The sequence below is a fragment of the Haplochromis burtoni genome, unplaced genomic scaffold, assembly GCF_018398535.1.
Source record: "Haplochromis burtoni strain Fernald_Lab_line unplaced genomic scaffold, NCSU_Asbu1 Contig_154, whole genome shotgun sequence".
Taxonomy (NCBI): Eukaryota; Metazoa; Chordata; class Actinopteri; order Cichliformes; family Cichlidae; genus Haplochromis; species Haplochromis burtoni.
Genome location: NW_024582515.1, coordinates 1,122,249 through 1,145,513, shown reverse-complemented (window position 1 = coordinate 1,145,513; position 23,265 = coordinate 1,122,249). Strand labels below are relative to the sequence as shown.

At 40.7% G+C, this 23,265-nt stretch overlaps 1 protein-coding gene across 4 annotated transcripts in view; it reads right to left on the bottom strand.

Annotated features, from left to right (window-relative positions):
- Window positions 1-1,471: 1,471 nt before the first annotated feature.
- The window catches only part of LOC102308311 (radixin), a 48,335-nt gene continuing 26,541 nt past the window's right edge, over window positions 1,472-23,265 (bottom strand). For all 4 annotated transcript variants that reach the window (XM_014336886.2, XM_014336888.2, XM_005932546.2 and 1 more), the window contains exons 3-15: window positions 16,171-16,254; window positions 11,857-11,952; window positions 11,412-11,534; window positions 9,600-9,751; window positions 9,305-9,388; window positions 9,042-9,188; window positions 8,075-8,171; window positions 7,806-7,969; window positions 6,879-7,009; window positions 4,884-5,044; window positions 4,407-4,499; window positions 4,118-4,327; window positions 1,472-2,150 (exon numbers count right to left, since the gene is read on the bottom strand). In XM_014336886.2, coding sequence (XP_014192372.1) covers window positions 1,986-2,150; window positions 4,118-4,327; window positions 4,407-4,499; window positions 4,884-5,044; window positions 6,879-7,009; window positions 7,806-7,969; window positions 8,075-8,171; window positions 9,042-9,188; window positions 9,305-9,388; window positions 9,600-9,751; window positions 11,412-11,534; window positions 11,857-11,952; window positions 16,171-16,254 — 1,707 coding nt within the window. In that variant the 3' untranslated portion in view covers window positions 1,472-1,985. The remainder of the gene's footprint in view (window positions 2,151-4,117; window positions 4,328-4,406; window positions 4,500-4,883; window positions 5,045-6,878; window positions 7,010-7,805; window positions 7,970-8,074; window positions 8,172-9,041; window positions 9,189-9,304; window positions 9,389-9,599; window positions 9,752-11,411; window positions 11,535-11,856; window positions 11,953-16,170; window positions 16,255-23,265) is intronic.

Genomic DNA, 23,265 nt, shown 5'->3' with positions numbered 1-23,265 from the left:
CACTCATCACTATATTGATTAAGGTGATTAAAATTGTGCTTCACAACAACTTTTTTGATTTTTGGTTTAATGTACAGTACTTTCACTTTTTCGCCCCTGTATGAGTTTAACTTTTTATTCTATAAAACCACCATTCCAGAGTCTGTTTCACCAAACATTTGTTGTACTCTATTAAGCTTTAGAGATTGAAACCCAAAACAAGAGCACATAAAACAAATGTGACATACCTACAGGATCAGGGAAAATGTGGCTGAATGAGACATGTTGACTGTTCTTGTGAGTGATGTAAAAGTGACCAATAAAAGCCTCACTTAAAGCTTTCCCGTCCTGCCTGGTCTGTGTACATGCTGTATTTTGGTATAGTGTGATTTGAAATAAGAGTCTTTTAATTTTCCTTCATGAACATTTTTATTTGTATTAAATGTAATGTGCCTACACTGAACCACAGATGCCACAGAAACCTGCATGATCGCTTTTGGATGGACCTTATCACACCGATTTTAGAAGAGAGTTTTTCTTTTGGGTATTTTGGACACAGCAAGAGAAGTGACATCACTGCTCTACTGCAGTTGTGTTTACTTGCATCACTCTTCCTGTTTTTTGACGATCTATCAGCTGTGGCAGGAAACAATGAAAAGTGCTGTGAAATGTTTCCATTAAGTGAAAATGAAACTTTCCACTTTGCGACCCCGTGAAAAAATTAAGTAAATTCCATGATTCAGTAGCTGTAAAACCACCTGTAGTAGCAATAACTGATCTGTTTTCTGTATAAATTTCTGTCATATTGTGGAGGATTTCTTTACAGCTTCAGTCCATTGAGGTTTGCAGGCATTAGTTTACTCATATTTTTGCCATTCTGTTACAGATTTGCTGGTGTGCTTTGGATCATTGTCTTGATGACCTAGTTTGACTTCATGATTCATGACTGACTCTATGCCTGCGAGGTGTTCAGCTCCTGTAGCTGCAAAGCAAACCCAAATCATGACACCTCCACCACCGTGCTTGACAGCTGGCATGAGGTGTTTATGGTAATATGATATGAACTATATTTGGCTTTCACTTTGCTGGGACATCCACTCATGGGAAGATTATGGTACTGTGTTAAACCACAGCTAAATGCACCACAGCAGCGAACTCCCAACACTTCTGCTTCTATAGAGGTGCTCAGGCCACATCCTGCAAATCTGAGACTCATTCTGTTTGACAGAAGAGTCAGGACCAAGATCATACCATAGGTGTATTATTGGAAATATAAATTCATTCTTTATTGTGAGACAAAATATATATTGAAACAACTGCCTCAATGGAAAGAGAACGCCAAGCAAATCTAGTTTGCTTATCTGCCTGCTAACGGCTCTCTGTGAGCACACAAGCTGTTAAAGAACAAGTTAACTGCTGAATGTGGACGACAGCGTAACTGTACCAAAACAAAATGACAGCAGTGAAAGGGAAAGAAATGACACGAGTAAAGCAGTTTTAAAAAAAAATTTAAATTGTTCTGCTGAAGACAAAATAAAGGTACAGATTAAAGCGAACTCCCAACATCAATAAGCTATAGCTACAAATGATCCTTTTATTTTGTTGAATAAAAGAAACCATTTCGGAACAGTCACGTTTTGTCTAAAGGTTGCGATATTGTTTAATTATCAAACATGCAAGCATTTTAAATTGCTAGTAATGTACAGGGAGACGACACGTTGCTTGCTATTTGTCCAGATTTATTAAAAGACGTGTGCTTCATCGAGGCGAGGGCAGAGCTCTAAAAAGCAGAAAGCTGAGTATGTGGCTGGCCAGCCGCTGCTAGGCAGAGCTTTGGCGAGGTTGAAGCTACGAAGCCCGCTATCCCATCTTTCTCCGGGGTAGAGAAAAGGTAAGCTATCCTGCAGTGGCAGCAGGTTTTGGGCTTTACAAGGAGAGTGAGGCGTTGACATGGCAATGAGACCAAACAGTCTCTTTTCAGTGTCGTGTCCATCCACGTTTCTGGCTCACATGGACTCAAACTCATCTATACGCTGCTTGGTGTTGCCCTGGCGGATCTGCCGTAGGGTTTTGTACTTGTCTCTGCCCGCTTTGACGTTCTCGGCATGTAGCATGTCGTTCTGCGTTTTCTTGGTGTCGTCCCGAGCCTCCGCCAACTCCGAACTCAAAGCCTGGACGGAAGACAAAGGGAGGGAGGTGGTGAGACACAATTCACTTAAGATCGACTCCATTGTTGCTTGAATGAAATATTTGCTTAAATTTATATCAACTCCTACAGGGAGTTGATATATACAGGGAATTTTGGCTTTTGTTTATTCAGTCAAGTTTTAAAGACCAGAAACACAAAGACACATTGTTGTAAAGATCAACAAACGGCCAAGAAATGCTGAATTCTGACAGCCGGCAGCTTGTGGTTGCTCCCATATCATAATAAGGATGAAAAGCTTTTAACAGCTGCCGTTCAACAGGACATCGGTACATCTGACTGATAAAAGAAAACAACCTGCCAGGCTGGCTTATGCGCCACCTGATTTGCAGATAAAAGGCAGTGTTAATGTATTTTCACAGCTGCTCTGGATTCAGACAATCCGCCGCTGTAACCGAAGCTGCAATCAAATCTGTCGTATATTCTAATGTGCAGCAGGAAAACTTACGAGCTTTTCACTGCACAGGCTACTTTCTGCGGATTAAACTACAAAATTCAGACCCAGATCTTTTTTAGCAGCTTTACCGGAAAATAACTTTGCCACAGTGTCTACGCAGCAGTGGTTTCAGAAAGGATGCAGTCCTTCCACCAACGCTTCACCTTAAGATGTACAGATTGTACGATAGTGCCAATGAGGACAGAAAATTAGTGCAATCTTTGTTTTTCCAATGATTGCATGTGTTGAGAAACATCAAAAACTCGACCGACTGATACACAGTACTTCCTCACTTTGTTCACCACACTGAATAAAGAAGTCCATTCAAAGTTTTGCAGAAATTTATTAATAACAACAAAAAAACCCATCAAATTGTACGATTCTTGGCTTTTGTCTAATAAACTGAAAGAAGCATTATTTATTTAGTCCTTTCAGCTTTGTAACAGTCCTGAAGTTGCAAATGATGCCAGATACACAGATTGCGTTGAAAAGTGGGATTAGAGGCTTTGCATTTGCACTGACAAACTCGACTGTGCCGGTCTTGCAGAAACCCGTTTTCTCAGGTGGTGTTTCTGTTGTAGCAAACTGGCAGCAAGTGTGTACGTGTCTGCCAGCTTGGATGTTTGATAAAAGGAGTTCTCATTAATGCAGAGAAAACACACACATACAGTTTTTGTTGTGTGCATCTAAAACAGCTTACGGGACACTTTATTAGGTACATCTACTCAACTACTACGTGCAAATAGCTAATCAGCTAACCACATCTCAGCAACTCAGTGCATTTAGGCATGATCAAGATGACCTGCCTAAATTTAAGCTGAGCATCAGAATGGGAGAGAAAAGGGACTTTGAGTGACTTTGAACATTAAACGGTTGTTGGTGGGCTGTCTGCCTTTCAGAAACTGCTGATCTACTGGGATTTTCCCCACACACCCATCTCTAGGGTTTACAGAAAATATTTTCTCTTCTTAAAAGCAAAAACGAAAATATCAAGTGAGCGGCATTTTCTCTGGGTGAAAACAGCTTGTTGATGCCTGCAGACAATGGCCTGCTGCTGGAAACTGCTAGAAAGGCAACAGTAACTCAAATAACCTCTTGTTACAATCAAGGTATGCACAAGAGCATCTCTGAACACAGCCAACTCACACCTTGAAGCAGATGGGCTACACCACACCGGGTGACACTCCTGTCAGCTAAGATCAGGAAACTAACAATGACCACGACAAGAAGATATCTGAGATCAAATGGTCACCAGCTGCTCTCAATCCAACTGGGCACCTTTGGGACGTTGTGGAACAGGAGACGCACATCATTAATGCATGCAGCAACTGTCTCGTCGATATGGACAGAAATCTCTGAGCATTTTTCGAGGTCTTTGTTTAATCTTTGCCGTGCAGGATTAAAGCAGTTGCCCAGCAAGTGGGACCTAACAAAGTAACCAGTGAGTGTGTACCTTTGGAAGAATCCCTCCCCCAGAAACTCAGGCTCATTTCTACCTGTAGCTGTTTCTTAACACGTTCGTTCTTCTGCGCCTCAGTGATTCGTTCCTCCTCGCTGCGGTGGCTGGTGACGCCGTCGCTGAGAAGCTCGGCACTGGCCTCGGCGTTCGTTTCATCCTGCTCGTCGTTTTCTGGCGCCGGTGGAGATGTCATGGCCGTCTTAAGTTCTTCCCTGGTCTTCTCCAGGTCCTCTTGTGCTGACAGAGCCTGGAAAGAAGATACATGCATACTTAGAAAGAGTAATGACAACCACACAAACACACAAACACACAAACACAGGCATTACTTTGTGTTGCCATTCTGTTGCTTCCTCTTCTTTTTTTCTCTTTGCGTCCTCAAGCAGAGCAATTTTGGCAGTGAATTCTGCTAACTCAGCAGCCTGTGGAAAATAATAACACATCCAAGCAAAAACTTATCACAAACATAACTGACATTTCAAGCACACAATGCTATTTGCAATGCAAAATAATATGAAGCAGAAATAATGATGCAATTCTCATATTTTAGGGAAAGGATGGTTCTGGTGGAGAAACACAGCCTTTGCTACATGGTTACAATTTTTTTTTTACATTATGTATTTATTTATAAAAAAAAAAATTCTAAATGTGAATAAAAGAGGAAAATGATGAATAATCACTGAACTGGTCAAACATGAATCTATAACAAAAAACTGTTATGTGGTTTTTCACAGATCTGGTGGCATCTACACCTGCACCACAGCACCAGTATAAATGAATGAATATCCACGTGCGTGTGCAGGTACCAGTTGTTCCTGGGTCTTCATCTGGTCAGCGGCCTGCTGAGCCAGCGCTGTCTTGGCCTCCTCCGCCACCTGCCTCTCCCTCTCCAGCCGCTCTGCTTCTTCCTTCGCCCGCTTCCTCTCCTGCTCCAACTCTAGTGCTCTGCGGGTCTGCTCCTCCAGCTCTGCAGGCACACGCATATCACCGTCTCAATATGCATCGCTAACATGCAGTGACCACAGTTTCAGATTTGTTTTTTAGAGTTTTTGTTTTCTATTCAGTTCAGTTTCCAGAGTAGATTTGATCGTGTCAGTTTAGCCCCTTTTTGCTCTCAGATTATTTCGTTTTTATGTGGTCCAGGGTTAGTTATAGTGTTTTAAATGGAGTCACCTCTCAGCTTATGCAGGCATCTAAAGTCTTAATACAGAAATCCATTTATTTAAAAAAAAAAAAAAAAACTGAAGTCAACATGAGTTAACTAAAATGTTTCTCACATCTACTTTTAAGCTTTACTTGCAACCCTGGATGTAAAGTCGTCAACAAATATAAAGTTTTTTAAATAACATGTATTTTTAATGATGAACCGAAAACATTTTATGTTTACCCGGTAAAAAAAAAAAAAATCCAAGTTAAAGAACTGCAGCAGACCAATATTTTCAAACGTCACGAGTTCTTTAAAATATGTTTATTTTTCATTTTTTAAACTTCCACATTTGTACCTGTACAGTCCAGATACAGAGTGGTGAATCCAACGCTTCAAGCATTTCTTAGATTAAAAACACTCCAGGTGTGAATTGTTCTTAATCTTCTGGGATCGGCGCCAGTACAGCCTGCTGCTGCCTGCGGTCTGCACTGCAGCTTCTATGTTATGCAAATTCAGAAAATTAGTAATAAGATGATGAACCACAGATGCTGATCCGTCTTAGATAGCAGTTCCCAAATGTTAAACATCAGCCAAGTAACGCAAACTTGTGGGTAGGTGTGCAGATTATCAGATTAGATACACTTCACAATAACCCTCACTTCAGGATGGGAAACTGCATTTGACCTCCAAGGAATGAAAAACAGCTCCCTGTTCAGTGATTAAAACATTATTACCAAATGTCTCTTATCAGTTCAGTACTGAAACCACAATTAAAGTTATGTGTGAAATGACATAAATAAATATAAATTATGTCACTATAAAAGACTTGTGGCTACAAACATGTAATGACTCCCAGGACTAAAGGAAATATCTACGTCTCACAGGCTGACGAACAGAGGACGTGCAGTACGAGGTGAGAGTGACCGGTCGGTTTGTTTTTATCTGGCTACATCAGATGATCTGATATCGTCGAGTTGGTGTTGTTCCCACATCATCATAATAAATATTGTTCCAGGTTCAACACTGCAAGTGACCAATCACATTGTTGTGACGTAATACTAAGGAAATGTCCAAATATAATTATACTCGACTCTAATCTGCTACTATGTGTCTTTTACACAGCTGGAACTGCAGCTGCTAGACCACAGCTTAGAAAGTTGATCAGACTGTCACCAAGAGTACCTGTTAAATCAATCAAATTAATTTCACTTTGATGTTCCAACAAACTCTCCTCTGACTGTGGGTCAGCAAGCTTTATAGTTTAAATGCATACACTTTTTTACGTTATGTTATCTAAGTTCTCTGTGATCTAAATCACCAGATCTTTTGCCTGATCTGCAGCAGTCTGAAATTTTAGTGTTTTCTGTTCTCTAAAGTTTTTTAATCACCATTTTACCATCTTCATCTGTGATCAGTGTAGGAGGTGAAAGGCCCCCTTTAATGCGAGCGTGCACAGAGCCTGAGACAGAGAGCTAAACAGAGAAAGCTGATAACCATCACCATGACAGCAGTTATCTCCGAGTGGGGCTTAGGTTTTGCTGAGCCAGCTAAAGCAAACAAAGCCCAGCCGTAATACTTCCTTGAGCTTCGTTTGTAGTACACCCCACTGTCACACACGCGCACGCACACACTAGTGAAGTGGGTGGAGACGTACCTTTCTGAGCTCTCTGAGTTTGCTCTTCGATCTGCCTCAGCCTCTCGATCAGCTCTTCCTTCTCTCGCTCTATTCGCTCCTTCTCTTTCTCTGCAAGCTCTCGCTTTTTCTTCTCATTCTCCAGCTGTGCCCTGTCCAGACCACAAAGAAAGCAAACGTCACATGATTGTGTACCGACAAAACTCAAGAGGAAGGTTTTAAAGGTTTGTGTTGAGTCTGGCTCCCTGCTGCTGTGTCTCCAGCTTCATATCAATTAACCATTTAACCCAGTTTCCCACAGAAAGCTGTGGTTCCTTTGTTCATGTGAACCCGCTGACACACACAAAAAAACATGTTTTTTCAGGCACTGCGTGCACACTCAGTTCGACTGACTACTCAGCTTACATCATTCTTGCAATATTATGCCAAATTTACCTGTTTATCCATAACAACCACATAATATTGGCACACACAGACTGAAGATGATAAAACAATATGTTTTAGAATCACTTACAAAAAAAAACAAACAAAAAAAAAACAAAACCCTTATGTAGTCAATAAAAGACACTTTTACCAATTTGTTAAGTAAAATTAAATTACCCACACACACAAAAATTCAGCACAAAGTGAAACCAATGCTGGACACATTGATGGCATTTATAAAAATCGCCACATCACCTGCTACCAAATAGAAATATGTGGAAATTTACAGTTAACAGAAAAAAGTAAAGTTCAGCCTTATGATTTTCTACAAAGCAACACTGCCCCCTAGTGGCCAGAAAGGGTTACTAGCGTACTGTCACTTATGTAGTTGTCATACAAAGCGTGCAGTACTAGGAGAAATACAGGATAGACTGGTGGGAAATGACTACCATTTAAAACTGCTGGTATGTATTTAGATATAAACTTCATGCAATAAATCCATTAATAGGTCTTTTTGCGCCGTACCTCTCCATCTGCTTGTGGTGCTTCTCCTCCCTGGCCTGAGCCTTCATCTGCTGCACCTCAATAGTATCAGGCTTCCTTCTCCTCATGTACAGCTCGTGGTTTCCCATACACAACGCCAGGATACGCTTGTTGATCCTCAACCGTGGGGCATAGAACACAAAGTCCTTGAGGAAGCCAGCATAAGAAAGGTTAGTAAGTAAAAATTTTATTCTTCTGTGGGGGGGAAAAAAACAAAACATTAAACCGTGTATGAATTCATCAGCACTTACTGGAGCCTTCTTGTCAATGGGCTTGATGACAAACTTCTTGTCATTGAAGGAAATGTTTCTGATCTCGCTCCAGGGGAAACCGATCTTTGGTGACAACCTGAGGCAGCAGAGAGAGATTTTACTCCACTTAAGATAAACGCACGAGCTGGTAAACATAAAACTTCAAAACAACAGTGGCTTTCAGACGATGGGTGCCCATTAAAATCCTGGTTTTGATTCAACAATCAGTTGTGTACCACTGTTCACAACCATTAGAGGGAAATAATGTCAGTGCATCCCAGGCCTCATTTACATACTCGGACTAAATATCAAAAAAGTGTTAGAAGGTGGATTTAACGATTTAAACAAACGACTGAATCAAGTTTTCTTGTGTAATTAAGTTCTAAACCAGCAGTCCCCAACCGTTTTTGTGCCACGGACCGGTTTATGCCCGACAATATTTTCACGGACCGGCCTTTAAGGTGTCGCGGATAAATGCAACAAAATAAAACTAGTACCGGTACTGAAAAAAAAGAAGATTTATTCATAACACACGTGAAAAGACCCAGGAAAACTGAGTTAACGATAACAAAATAACGCTGAAAACCGATAAAAAACCCTGAAAATCATACATTTCACACCTGAGCCTCAACTCTCGCGGCCCGGTACCAAACGACTCACGGACCAGTGCCGGTCCAAGGCCCGGGGGTTGGGGACCGCTGTTCTAAACCGCATTAGTGTATGTATGCCAGCCATCAATCTCTGTTCCACTTTTTCCCCAAATGAAACCGAGCAGCTGTCTAACAAAACGTCTCTTTTTGTTCCATTTTGCTCCTTCTTTGGTTAAAATGACGTATTGGTTTTCATCCGCTACATGAATGATTTCGGCAAACAAATACTGAGCTGAGTCACTGATCACAAGAAACAATGATGATATCCACGAATAACACAACAAGTATACATCCATGCAAATGTGTAGATTTATTACTTGTCTTCATGCTCGTAGATGTTGAGTCCCAGGGCGTCGACCCCGAGCCACAGCTCTGTGCCCTTCTTGTTTTTAATTTCAAAGTAGTTGACGCCATACATCTCCAAGTCCTGGGCGATCTTCAGATACTCCATCATCGCGTCCTCCCTGCACACACAATAGGAGAAAACAGTTAGCAGAGAAACATGCAGGAGCCAGTGAATGAAACTTTCCATGCAAAATAATATGAAACCATAACCATGAAACTTTCACAATACACTCACCTGAGCATGCTTCTGTGCTCCTCATGCCACGTCTGTATTCTGTCCTCCCACTGCTCCTTTGTCAACTTGTGCTGCTCCAGAACTCTACAGGACACGCCGAGGAGAAAAGGACACAAGAGACACAACACAAGAGTTAACAGTGAAAACAATAACACAAGAAGCACTCCTGGGCTTTTAATCATGCTAAAATGTACACATTTTTACTCTTAACAAAGAGAGACTCTGGAATCAGATATTTCAATGTGGGTCTTCATTAGACCCACGTGGAGTAGCATATTATGTCTACTGATTTTACCTCTGTGGCAGTAGCCGGTCAGATGCCAGGTAGCCAGGCTTGTGAATATCGTTGTTATAGTCTCCGTATTTGGCCTGAACAGCATACGAGGCCAGCAGCACGGCTGTCTCTGGAGGACAGTAGTTCTCATCATTCAGAATGGCCTCCTTTACCTGCTCAGAGGACACATATAAGCAAAAACACACAAGCGTCAAGATCTTCTGACTCCATGATTCATGGGTAAAAAAGAAAATTCTGTTTTTCCAGCAGAACTGAGTTGAACTAAAATAGTAATGCAGTCCAAAGATGTTTTAAAATACATTTATATCATTAATTAGGAATTCCTTTCACACTCTGGCTTTCTCCCATCTGTCTTGTCCCTCTCTGTTTAACCCCAACAGATGGCTACGCCTCCCTGAGCCTGGTTCTGCTGGAGGTTTTGTCCTGTTAAAGGGGAGTTTTTCCTTCCCGCTGTTGCCAAGGGCTTGTTCATATGGGGTCATCTGATTGTTAGGGTGTCTCGTAGGGTTTGTAACCTACAACATAAAGCGCCTTGAGCAGACTGCTGTTGTGTTTTGGCGCTACAAGCCAAATCATCTTTGGCAGATGTAAGCCAATGCAAAGCATTCCATCTTAAGTCCAAAGAAGGAATTTCTGAGTTAGTCGGACTTCCAACTCAGAAGTTGGTGATCCCCCACCAACCCTAACTTAACAGTCCAAATGGCGGCAGTGTATGTAAACATTTGTGACTTGTAACCTGCACTACTACATATGTGTGTTTGAGACATAAGCCAAAATAAATAAATAAATTAAATAAGCCATATGCAGAACACTGGCCATGCATGTGCCTCATTAATGGCTCTACCTTTACCTTTGCTAAGCACTGAAACAAACCTTGTTTATTCTTGCTTTTCTGACATTCCTAATGGAATGTGCTGAACTTGGGAGTAATGTCACTTCCCAGTTCCGCCTTCCAACTTACGATGCAAATGGAACACAGGACTCTGTTGCGGACACGGAAACATCACAGCTGAGTAATCATTCCTGTTTCACCTGGATGGAAGCACACTGCCTAGGCTGCATGAACAGTTGGTGCATTGTAAAGTGTAGTCTCGAAAAACTGGCAGGCAAGTGCACCTCAGGTGGCGGACTACAAGGACGTTTCAAAGAAGCATAACGGGAATCACTGCTCACCCGTGGTGTCTCCAGCTGTCCGCGCCCACAACAGAGTATAATTGAGGCCTTTTACTCATATATCAGAAAACTGGAGGTGACAACAGTCAGTGGGTGGGCTATAGTTAAATGAATGTAGAGGAATTACAGGGATTTTCACTAAACAGCAGGATTCAGAGAATAGTGTTTCTGTCAATATTATTCAGCAGCGGGGGATGCACATTAAACATGGTTATTAAAACAAAAACAAAACCCCCCAATTTAGCTGACAGACATTGGCAATGCAGATAGGGAAATAAATAATGATTTAAAACTCCAGGAAAACAAAGAAATCATATCTGAAACGTTCCAAGTATTTCAGCTCGTCATCAAACCACCTTTCAATATTATATTTAATAAATGTAAGCCAGCGGCAACCATACGTACTCATTTATTTGCTGATATGTTGATCCATCTACTGCCAATAATTGATGTAGAAAGCAAATATACCGGTAAGCATGATCTATACTAACCACAATAGCCACATTATATGACACCAGCTCAAAAAAGGTGTAATTATTGTCTTAGATAAGAAAGGCTCTTTACAGCTGTAAATCCAGCTCAGTTTTCATGCAGGTTTAACCTGTACATGAGCTTGGCAGCCTGAGCAGTTCACAGTACCTGCAGGAAGAAAAGTTTCTGTGTGATCTCCTGGATGAGCTCCTCAGAAACATCCTCAGGGAAGAACTTTGCTCTGAACTTGAACTGCAGCGGATTCTCCTTCTTGACATCCTGCTGGGTCACCTGGAAGGAACACCCGAACACAAGCCTTCATCATCTGCCCTTTACAAAGTGCATGTGACATGAAAGTCCTGAGAAAACTAAACTGAAAATACATTAAAAACAGATCTCAGTGTTCATGGTTCATCCTCTATGTCGTTTTATAAAGTATTAACAACAGGATGGTGAATGTTTACCATTTACAAGGAGTCATAAGATTAAAATGTTTTCTTAATGTGAGAATAAATTCAGTTGTTACAAAGAATATAAACATAAGCATGCTTAAGCTACGCTGAGGGATGGAGTTCTTCCTGTGTTTTGAGCAGCCTCTCTTAGGGCCTCTCACCTTCTTATTGAGCTTGAGCCACGTCACGTAGCCTTTGCTGTCTGTGTACTGCAGGCCGAAGAACCAGACCTCCCTCAGACCGACTGTTTTCACCACCTGAAACCACAAATATATCTTATGTTTTCCACTTCCTCTTCAAAAAGTCTCAAAATTTCCCCGACACCTGTAGTCAGTATGACTGTTGTCTGTACTTGCAGTTTCAGTTCTTTCAGGATTTGAGACCACAAATTGTACGCACTGCGTCAGATAAAGTAAAAGTGCTCTGTCATCTCACTGGTATCGTGTACTGACAGCAATCTTACCAAATCGATGCATCATTAAAAAGTGAAACTGAATATTTTCCCCTCGTCTTTCCTCCCTGTTCTCAAACACAATTCTCTGTTTGTCATTCACAAACTATTGTCTCACATACACACACAGAGAGGAAGCGTGAGAAAGAGACACAGATGATCCCAGAGGGGATTGTAGACACTCTCTCAGATGTTAAGGTGATTTACACAGTCAATACCACGCCACTTCTACCATGTAATTAACTCTTTCTCACGCACAGAGAATAATAGAGATGCTGACATAAACAAGCTAAATACCCATGTCGCATGCACGCACAACTGCGAAAGCCCCCACAAACGCCCATCCAAAAAAAAAACCAAAAAAAAAAACCCCACACCGTTGCGATGGTAACGGTACAATCAATTACATTTGCAAACACACACACATACGCCTACACAGAGCAGGCCTCCAGTGGGACTGCGGTACGAGGAGACAGCTATGTGGATAAGAGACTTCAGGATGAGAGGGGAGGAATGATGAGTGTAGCAGAGACGGGGAAAGACGATCAAGCTGCCTGGACCTCTGAGCAGGACTCTCATACTTTCAGGCTAGATAAAAACATTTGCTCACACGGGCAGTTTTACAAGCGAGTGTGATCATCACCCATCACAGGCTTACATGTTTGGGTTAGTTTGTCTGAAAAGCTTTTCCATCATGCTGTGGCCTTTTATCATCCTGTGTGTGTGTTTGAGTGAGCCATTTATAGTGAGCTCTGCAGCCTCTTTATCAATGAAGCCCTCACTTCATTCATGCGAATCTGGACCACTGCGAATGAATCAGGACATGCAGCACAGTTTTTCCCTGTGCTGCATGTCATTTGCCTTTGCCTCCGTTTGCCTTCTGGACATGTGACTTCCTGTACTGTAGGTAACATAGCCACGCTGCATTTAAGGGATCACAGGATTATAAAGGATGCAGAAGAAATATAGCTCCTGAAGCACGTCAGTTGTTGCTATGCATATCAATCACACTTTATATGACGGACGGTTTAAAAAGAACTACATCCGAGTCCTACAAAAAGACAACCATGTCAGCATCTCCATGACCGAGGTTGGTACAGACAATCTTTATCAGCTGATCGCCTCTGACAGTTCTGCTGCTTGCAGCGAGGACTATAATACTACACAGTACTACAGTGTGTAGACTGGTGTGCTTCATGGAGCACTGTAGTGAGATGTTGCCACACTCCTGGACCACAGTGTGGCTTCAGGACTTCTTGTGGATGTTAATTTGAAATGTGGAGGGACTGTACTAGCTGTAATTGAGAGGTGGTCTAACATGAAGTAATGTCCTTTTAGATGTTGGAATGCATTCATATCCTCATGAGGGAATTTGCCGTCATTATGGGTCCAATCCAGTCTGAATCATCACACTGTTTGGATTCCTCTGTGGAATGACTGTGGCTGTGGATATTTAGTGGATCCAGACCACGCTCTGCACCATTTACAACAAGCAGCTGAACACTTTGTCTAACATTCATTTCAGCTCCGCTGCCACAGCAACAGATACAAAGTCTTTTCCACTTTAAACCTGTTTTTTTTTTTTGAAGATCACAAAAAGGCTCATTTTTAATAGTTTAAAAAAAACAACAAAAAAAACAAAACATTTTTAGTACCAGTTGAGGTTTGGTTTTCTTTTTATTGTGCAAAGTTGTTTTTCCACACTTTGGTTACTGTAACACTGTAATTTTCAAACTTTTGGGATATTTCTTCTTATTAACAAAAAAAAAAAAAAAAAAAGTTTAGAAATATAACCAAAACAAATCCATCAAATAAAGATTAAGGTAGTTTCCTACATATAGCAAAGTTACAGCAGGAATTGGGCATCTCTGGACTGAACAAACCTATTTTATCAAACTAGCAGAATTCTTTCTAGGAATTCTGACTGTACATTGGCTAAATCCATACATCTGTAATACCTTGGCTGCCTGCGTAACAGCTTTGCCCTTAATGATGGGAATTACCAGAACAGACAACACGGCGATAACAAGCCTTGAAATAATAAAGGGAGGAAAACAAAGAGAAAAGACAGGAGCTATCTTCATTTTGGAACAATTAAGATTTGTATTTTCATGTAACATAATCACAATAATTACTCCAAATATCCACCATCGTATCTATTTCTAGCTGAATAAATGCTATAATATGTGAAGGGTAGAATTTTCACTGATATTAAGAATTCGGTTCAGGTAAATAACTGATTTTTAAAGCTTTTTTAAGTGTGTACTAATAAGAATTAGCCGATGTTGGTTCGAAGCCTTCTCAAGTAGCTCTAGTGAAATGCTCAAAATCACCACAAGGTGGTGCTACCTCCTTTTTTAGAGTTGAAAGGCACACAGACAACAAGGAGCTCATCTGTATGGCTACTGAATGTAGCCCTGTGGAGACCTGTCATTGTTTGGTCTCTGTTGAGTCCTGTAGAACAAAGAATCAGTGTCTTCATTCACATGTCTGAAACCTGTCAAAATATCCCACACCAATGCTATATAAGCCACTCACATGCTACAAGATCTCATCATTCAATACTTTATCCCCACTGGCTTGTTCATTTATAAGCTGCAAGGCATCCCATCTATTGCTTACTTTCGGTCGCTTTTAAAACCAAAATAATCTCAAACAAATGAATATTTGGTATTCTTTTTATGAGCGTGAATATAACACAAACACACTGAACACACATATCACTGTACGCTGACTGTAAACAAGCATCCTTTGGCAGATTCAGTACTATGCAGCACAAGTGCACGCACACACACAAATCACTGGGCATTTGACAGTTGGTTGCTATGGTGATGCATAGGCACAGGCAGCTGAAACGTTCAGATTTGGTGCGTCTGTGTGTTTCATAGAAAGAAAAGCGATATTAGAGAGTAATGGATGCAGAGACTTTGTGAAGTCACCAAAAAAAAAAAAAAAAGAGCCAATTCATGTTAACTACAAAATTAACTAATGTGTTAATATTCCAGTGTCACGCAGTTTTACACCTGCATTTCCTGCAAGATTAAAATGTTTAGTGTCAACAGAAGCTGGCATCTTTCTCTGTGGTTTCCACGAGTCAGCTACAACCACCAACTGTCATCATCCTTTCAAACAATCAGATGAGCTGATCAGTGTCAGAATATGAATGAGAAAAAAATAACTGTATAACAAATGTTAGGAAAATCCGTTTACGAGTCACAGAAGCAAGTCATTAAGTGAGTCTGATTTCTCTATGGATCCTGGTACCCAAAGGTCAAAGGCACGTTCATAGACAGCTCTGAAACAGAACGTGGTTGCTCAGCTATCCACAGCAGGAAGCAGAACACACAAATACAAAAACAAAACCACAGTTTCACTGGGTGTGTATATTGCACAAATACTACAGATATGATCTGCAGCTTTAGACTGCAACAAGTCCTGATTTCTGCTGTTAAAACAGATCTATTACAAACACACAGCCTTACTCCCCTCATGCTGTACAGAACATGAAAACAAAAGCGACAACAAAAGCAGAAAACAAATGTGTCTCTCTCGCATTTTGTCTTCACAGTATTCCACCACAACCTCAACAACCCTTTGTAGTCTGACATGAAACGACACTGAAAGCTGCCCTTTTACTTCCCAGACAGCGTACACACGTACACAGTTATGCACACCATCCACACAATACTTCCACCCATCTGCTGACTCCTGAAAGCTCCTCTTTTGAACAAAGAGTGCTTTATATGTTTTCTTTGTACAGAACCAGTACCAACCCGAACCCAGCCAAGCACGCCCTGGTACACGCACCAGCACTTAGTTTCAGTGTTGCATTTCATTAGTAATCAATGAGTCTTTCAGTAGGTCACATAGTCTAAAATACCTGTAGTGTCTATTCTAACAGTAGAAGTCATTTTGAACCCTTCTAGCTGCAGAAGAAGATTTGGTCCTCACAATCTGAGATCAAAACGGAATAAATTAAAAATAAGACACTTACATCTTTGTGTTTACAGTATGCGACTCTTACCTGATCGAAGAGCTGTTTGCCTGTTGTGTTGGGCTGGATGGCAAACTCCAGCTCAGCGTCCATGGTGGTGACGCGCACATTGATCTGTGAAACACAAGTAATGGATCAGTAAATGGTTTACTTAATTCTACTTGTTGAACATGGACGATATATAAAAGACAGACATACTCAGTGGGATGTTACCCTCAGGGATATCGTTTTCGAGCATCTAGCCATGCAGTCAGCCTTTACGAACATTTTTGAAAGATTGGGTCGTTTTCAGGAGCTCACAGAGCTCGAGTGTGGTACTGTAATAGGATGCTAGCATTGCAACAAGTCAGTTTGTGAAATTTCCTCCCTTTCAGATATTCCACTGTAAGTGGTGTTATTGCAAAGTGGAAGTGTTTAGGAACCACAATAACTCAGATATGACGCGGTAGACCACGTGAAGTTGCATAGTGACATTGCCAAGTGCTGAAGTGTGTATTGCACTTAACAACTGCAATGGTCCAAAACTCTTTTGGCATTAACATCAGCAGAAAAAACGTGCACCAGAAGCTTCATTTGGGTTTCTATAGCTGTGCAGCTTGCCAGCATGCTCTGCGAGTGTCAGCTGAAGACTTATACTGTAGAAAATGTAAAACCTGATTTATGTGGTTTGAATGTTTCCCACAGACGACCATGATGCAGCATAAAGGCAGTGATGGCCACTGTATTTGGTCAAAGATGATCCACACCTTGTAACCATTGTGACACTGACAGCAATGCAGAGTGTTGGAAAACCCCTTCAGTAAATTCTAATTTGAGATCACTGAGTTGAAATAAGAGGTGGCAAAGGAGATCTAGAAACTGTCGAGAGGTCACTCTACAGAATCTGTGATTTTAAATAACCAACACAAGTGCTGGACTGGTCATGCAACACAGAGCACCTGTATAAAAAAGCCCAAAGCCGACTGTACTTCCTCAGGAGGCTGAGGTCTTTTAACATCTGCAGGAAGCTCCTGAGGATGTTTTACCAGTCGGTGGTTGCTGGAGTACTTTTCTATGCTGTGGTGTGCTGGGGGAGCAGCACAGCAAAGAAGGACTCATCCAGGCTGGAGAAACTGATCAGGAGGCTAGCTCTGTGGTCGGCATGAAGCTGGACACTCTGGTGACAGTGGCAGAGAAAAGGACATTAAAGAAACTGCTGGACATTATGGACAATGCCAGGCATCCTCTGCACACGGCCATTAACAACCAGAAGAGTCTGTTCAGTGACAGGTTGCTTCTCCCCAAGACAAGAACTAACAGACTTAAAAACTCCTTTGTCCCACACGCCATCAGACTGTTTAACTCCTCTCTGGAGGGGAGAGGGAGGGGAAACAGGAGGACAAAGGAGGGGGGAACAACTAAGCTGTAGTGCCTCTTCACCTCACTGTGCAATACTTTTGTAAATAGTCAACAGTGCAATAGACTCAATACTTGAAATGTGCAATTCACTTGTATTTTTATTTTTTATTCCTATTTATTCTATTTATCCCCTTTGTATATTTTATTTATATTGTCTCTGTATTTGTTGTGTGTGTGTTGTATGTATATATATATTATGTGTATGTAGTGTATTTAGAGATGGACCGATCCGATATTAAGTATCGGTATCGGTCCGATACTGACCTAAATTACTGGATCGGATATCGGAGAAAAATAAAAAATGTAATCCGATCCATTAAATATCACGAAAGCACCTCACATACGCCGTAACTCACCTCAGAACGTTAGCACGTCGGAGCAGTATGCATCACGTGATAGAGCGGCTGTGGCATGCGGGACCTGTCGGTGGTCTGGATAGCATTTGGAGCTTCGCTAGCAACCCTGGCATTTCATCTCCGACAAAGTTATCCCCGAGAGAAGTAAACAAGTGTGTAAGTCCATCTCTGAATCTTTGTAAAGCATTCCTGCGTTAAGCTTAACGAGCGACTGCCTCTCGCTCTCCGGCTGCTACTTCAATCGTGAAACTGCTAATGATCAGCTGATCGGCTTTTCTGTCGCGAGTCTCTCTTGTTTGTTTTTGGTCCACTTTGCGCCAGAAAGAGGAAACCAGCGGCTGAACAACAGCAGCACGTTTAAGCTTGATCAGCTGTTGTTAAATTTATTTAATATTACTTTCTACACCAGGATCTTTTCTACGTAGCTGACGCTGGTAACTGTGCAGGGGCGGATCTAGCAAAGTTTAGCCAGGGGGGCCGATAGGGCATTAACAGGGAAAAGGGGGCACAAAGACATACTTTTCTTTCTTATTCTCATTTAAAATGTCTAGCTTTTAATAAATAATTATCTGACACCCAAAGTTTTAATTTGATGTAAAATGTATAGAAGTCAATTACTGTATATAGTAACTATTAAGTCTATATATATACCCTAGTAAGCTATAGTACTTTTTCCTTTGGGAAGGTACCATCTGTGCAGTCTGCAATTTTGTTGAAGAAAGATGTTGAATCTATTTAATATTTCTTGAAAAATAATTGATTTCTGTGCATTTTTTTTCACACTGCATCAAATTAAGGTTGATTACGTCGATTAAGCATCATGAGGTGGAGCGTGAGGGGTGGTTCCCTATTTTTTATTTATTTATTTTTGTTGTTGCTGGGAGTTGGAACCCTATTAGTTAGGTTGCTTAATATTTATGCTAAGTACTCTTTAAAATACCAGAATAGGGAGGATGGTGTAGGTTTAAGTTTATTAGATTGATCAGTATTGCTGAACTATGAAATATTTTTTTTGCATACAGGTATAACAGAATAGCTTTAGTGTAGTTGTTGTTTTAAACTTGAGTATGAACTTCAGATCAAAATGCAGCAAGATATTTAAAAAACAGTTTTGTTGATTAAAAAACACTATATCGGATTCATATCGGTATCGGCAGATATCCAAATTTATGATATCGGTATCGGTATCGGACATAAAAAAGTGGTATCGTGCCATCTCTAGTACTGATGTATGTTGCTATTATGTATTATGTTTATGTATCTACGTATTATATGTTGTATCTGATATATATATAAAATATCTGTAACTTCTGTCGGTGCTGTGCTTTTTTGGAAATCGAATTCCCAGAGGAACCCACCCGAGGGATTAATAAAGTTCTATCTAATCTAATCTAATACTAATCTATGAGAGAACTTAAGAAGTCAACAATTTAATCAGTCTAAATCTAATGTAATAGGATAATATATTACATTTAGAAAAAAAGGGAACCCTAAGTCTAAATTAAAAAAAAACCAATATATATATAAATAAATGTGTGGAGGAAGCAGAACTGCTAAAAACAGGATGTGAAAGTTCCTAACAACGTGTGAAAATCTAAAGACTGTATTGAAAGAAAGCAAATATAAGCAGCTTGGAAAAAAGTAAACTGGACTGATCTGAGGCTCCACAGTCTGCCGGTGGGACTGCCTGTGCAGCTGTGTGCGAGTCCCTGTCAGACTTCTATAAATATTCCCAACCACATATGACCACACACACACACACACACACACACACACACACACACACACACACACACAGAGTCACAGCCAGCTTCCATATTAGGTGCAGCCTGTTTACGCTGCTTATCCTTCTTCCCGTAAACTGAATATAGGAAGTTTTCACTCCACTTTTACCAAGACCTGTCACTAGGTGTCCGATTTAACTGTAATGTAAATAAGAATAAAAAAGGGGGGTACTCAGTGAAAACTACAATGACTCAAACTAAAATAAGAACCATTTCTCCTGGATCTTTGGGGTTCACTGGACATCTGTGCTTCCACATAGAAGAGTGGAAGTTTGCACAAGAAACAACCATAATAATTTGGAGAATGCGTCACTTCCTCAATGAGTTATGATGTAGTGCTATTCATAAGAAAAGCCCAGACAGATATCTCAGGAAAACACGCCGTCTCTGCGTGAATTCAGGAAATTTCACCTCATTTTAAATTTTAACACAGTAACATGTTTTAAAAGACTAAGAAATCCAGAGATCAGATCAGCCTTCAAAACCACACCACTGCCCTACAGTAATCCTTTCCAGACACTTTTAACTCATTCACTGCCAGCCATTCGCAGTGAATGAGTTAAACCCATTGACTCATGCACTGCAATTGACGGCTATAGACGTCAATGGCAGTGAATGACTTAATAGTAATGAACTCATACTCATATGCAGTACATAAATATGCAATCGCACATTTCTCTTGGTGTGCATCTATTCCTCTCTTCCCACTCGAGGTGCAATACATTATAATGCCCTGTGCCGCAGTATGAAACCCTCTCTGCAGTGAAACCAACCACCAACTGGCACTGTCCTCAAGTAACCCTGGCAGAAAGTGAGAGGGGAGTGAGAGAGGCACAGAGGAGATGAGAAATAACAATGATACAGTAAAAACTACCAGTCTTATGCAGTTTTATACTACTATAAGAAATCTATGCAATCGCTTAACTTATACCTTCCCAGAAATGCAAACACTGCAGCCACCTTAACAACTCTCTGCTTTGCAGTAACCCCTGTGAAACTACATGTAATAGAATGTAACTGTATCTAGCTTGCTCACTATGCTATCCAATAACTCCTACTGTAATCTGCCAGTGTGGACATATGGAGTTTTTCTTATTGTCATAGTTCTGTCAATCCTGCATCAGCTCTGAAGTATAAATGCATACAACGAAAGCAATAAAATGCACTTCAAGTACAAAATTGCTGCATAAGGAACTAGTAAGGTGTGTGTGTGTGTGTGTGTGTGTGTGTGTGTGTGTGTGTGTGTGTAATATTTAGAGACACACAAAGACAAAGAGATGATGCCTACGGTGAACTGAGTGCATCAATCATAAGAAATCACAGACAGCTCTACTGACCTGAAAAATATACGACAGACAGTGGGTACACACACACACACACACACACACACACTATAAAGTGTGTTCTCAATAAAACCAAAAGCAACTCTACCCAACCTCTCACTCTCACTCACACCACTCACTCACACACACACACACACACACACACACACACACTATAAAGTGTGTATATTATACTCTATATTTTCCCTCTCGTCCTGTAATGTGTTGCATCTTTTTGTCTGCAAAGATACTAATAAATTCCCAATAAGTTCCACACCAAAGTGAGGTCCTCTCTTGTAAAAAACAAAAAACCCCACACTGTGCTAAACTACATACCACTCAGCTGCAGTCCACACTTTTTAGGCGACTCCTCTAAGACAGTACGGACTATACTCATAACATACTAGGACAGAATGAGCAGCTGCTTCACTGTATGGATTTATTTTATTTTATTTTTTTATTTAATTACTCACTATTTACACACTCCATTTCTGACTCTACAATGTCTCAGCTACAAGCATGATAAATAACCCAATAGCCTCTGTGCACTTCTGGCATCTGAACAACTGAATTACTTTTCTTGTCGATGGCAACACTCCCACCAAAACCAGGAGAATCCTTTGCATCAGCATGTTGCACAGTCACAGCAGCTAACACTCCCATAAGCCTTGTCCACATGCCAGAACTATGTCCCAACCACACTGCTGATGGATCAGAAACTGTGAAAGTGCCAGTTTGAAAGCAGTACACACAAAGACTTGGCGTGGGTTACTGACTCTTAATGTCAATGAATTTCCTATCACATGCAGAAAGAAATAAAAAAAAATAATAAAAAAAAAAAAGGTCCCAATTCAAGTAATTTTGAAAATGAGGGCATCATTTAATGTTCTTGGTCTGACATTGCATCCAAGGTTGATCTTACGAGACTCGTTACCCAACAGCTCCTAGGGGGCTGTTCCTACGCACACAGCTGCAACACATAACCAGCTACCTCATTTTTGTCAGGCTGACCGCAGCACAAGATTGTGGATGTTTGCTACACTGACTGGGCCTCAGTTTTAACACCAAACCCTTACTCAACTATTATTGATCACCACAATCATTTTTGATCAAGTTTCTGTCATTAAACTGGATAAGCAGGAATTCAGACCCAAATAGCTTTTCACACTGTTACTGTGTAGCTGTTACTTTAAATATAATTACTCATGTTAATGTATTGATAATGTGCTTGTGAAAAATGAAGTGTGTTTGAAGTCTGAAGAGGGAACAGTGTTTGTGCAGTAGATGCGGGGAAAGCATGGGAACACTACCATATGGTGGTGTGTATATGTGTGTGTGTGTGCATGCGTTTAACAACAAGACTGACATCTGTGCGCATGTATGAGAGTGCAGCCATATGGGGCATATGACGTGCACACACTGTACACCGTGTATTCCACATGATAATACCTCACAGCAACATCCCAGTGGCACATTTTAATGTAATTTTCTAAAAAGCCATGTGGGCATCCTAATGAGGGATTTTAACACTTGACAGGGTGGCCTAGAAAGGATCGTCCTCTCTTGAGATGAAAGAAAAGCTCATCGGTTCAACAGACAGGCAACAGTAAAAGAAGAAAACGCTAAACCGACGTTAAACAAGCGAGGCTAAAATGATTGTTTGTGTTATTTCTCCCACATGTTTTAGTTCAGAAAATGCATTGTGCAGATATCGACTTCAAGTTATCACTGACTAATATGTTTTTTTTTTAAGTTGTGTCTGACCAGTAGTCCAAAGACATGAAGTTACAGTAAAAAACAAAACAACAACAAACAGCCCAACACCACCACATTCTAACAGGCTGACTTGTAGAGAAATCGCTACGATGTATGTTTTGCCATTTTTAGTTGCAAAGAAAAAAAAACAAAAAACCTGAAACAACTCTTTATATAAAGTGTTCACTATATTGTACATGAGACTCCAGCTGTAGATTTGTGTGTATGCATGTGAGCAAGAGCTGTTTTAACATTTGTATTTGTGTGTGTCTGTGTGTGACAGAGAGAGAGTGGGACAAACTGATGAAGAACCATGCTATGTCTTCTTGCTGATAGCTGTTAACAGAAAGCAGGCGGTCTCAGCCGTTTACTGACCACAGTCTATTCTGTTACTGTTGACTCACTCCAGCTGATAAAACTTAGAGAAACACATAACATCTTTTTGTTCCACATACACGCAGAAACAACAACGCTCAGGTCATGGCATCAAAATTAGATTTATGCAATCAG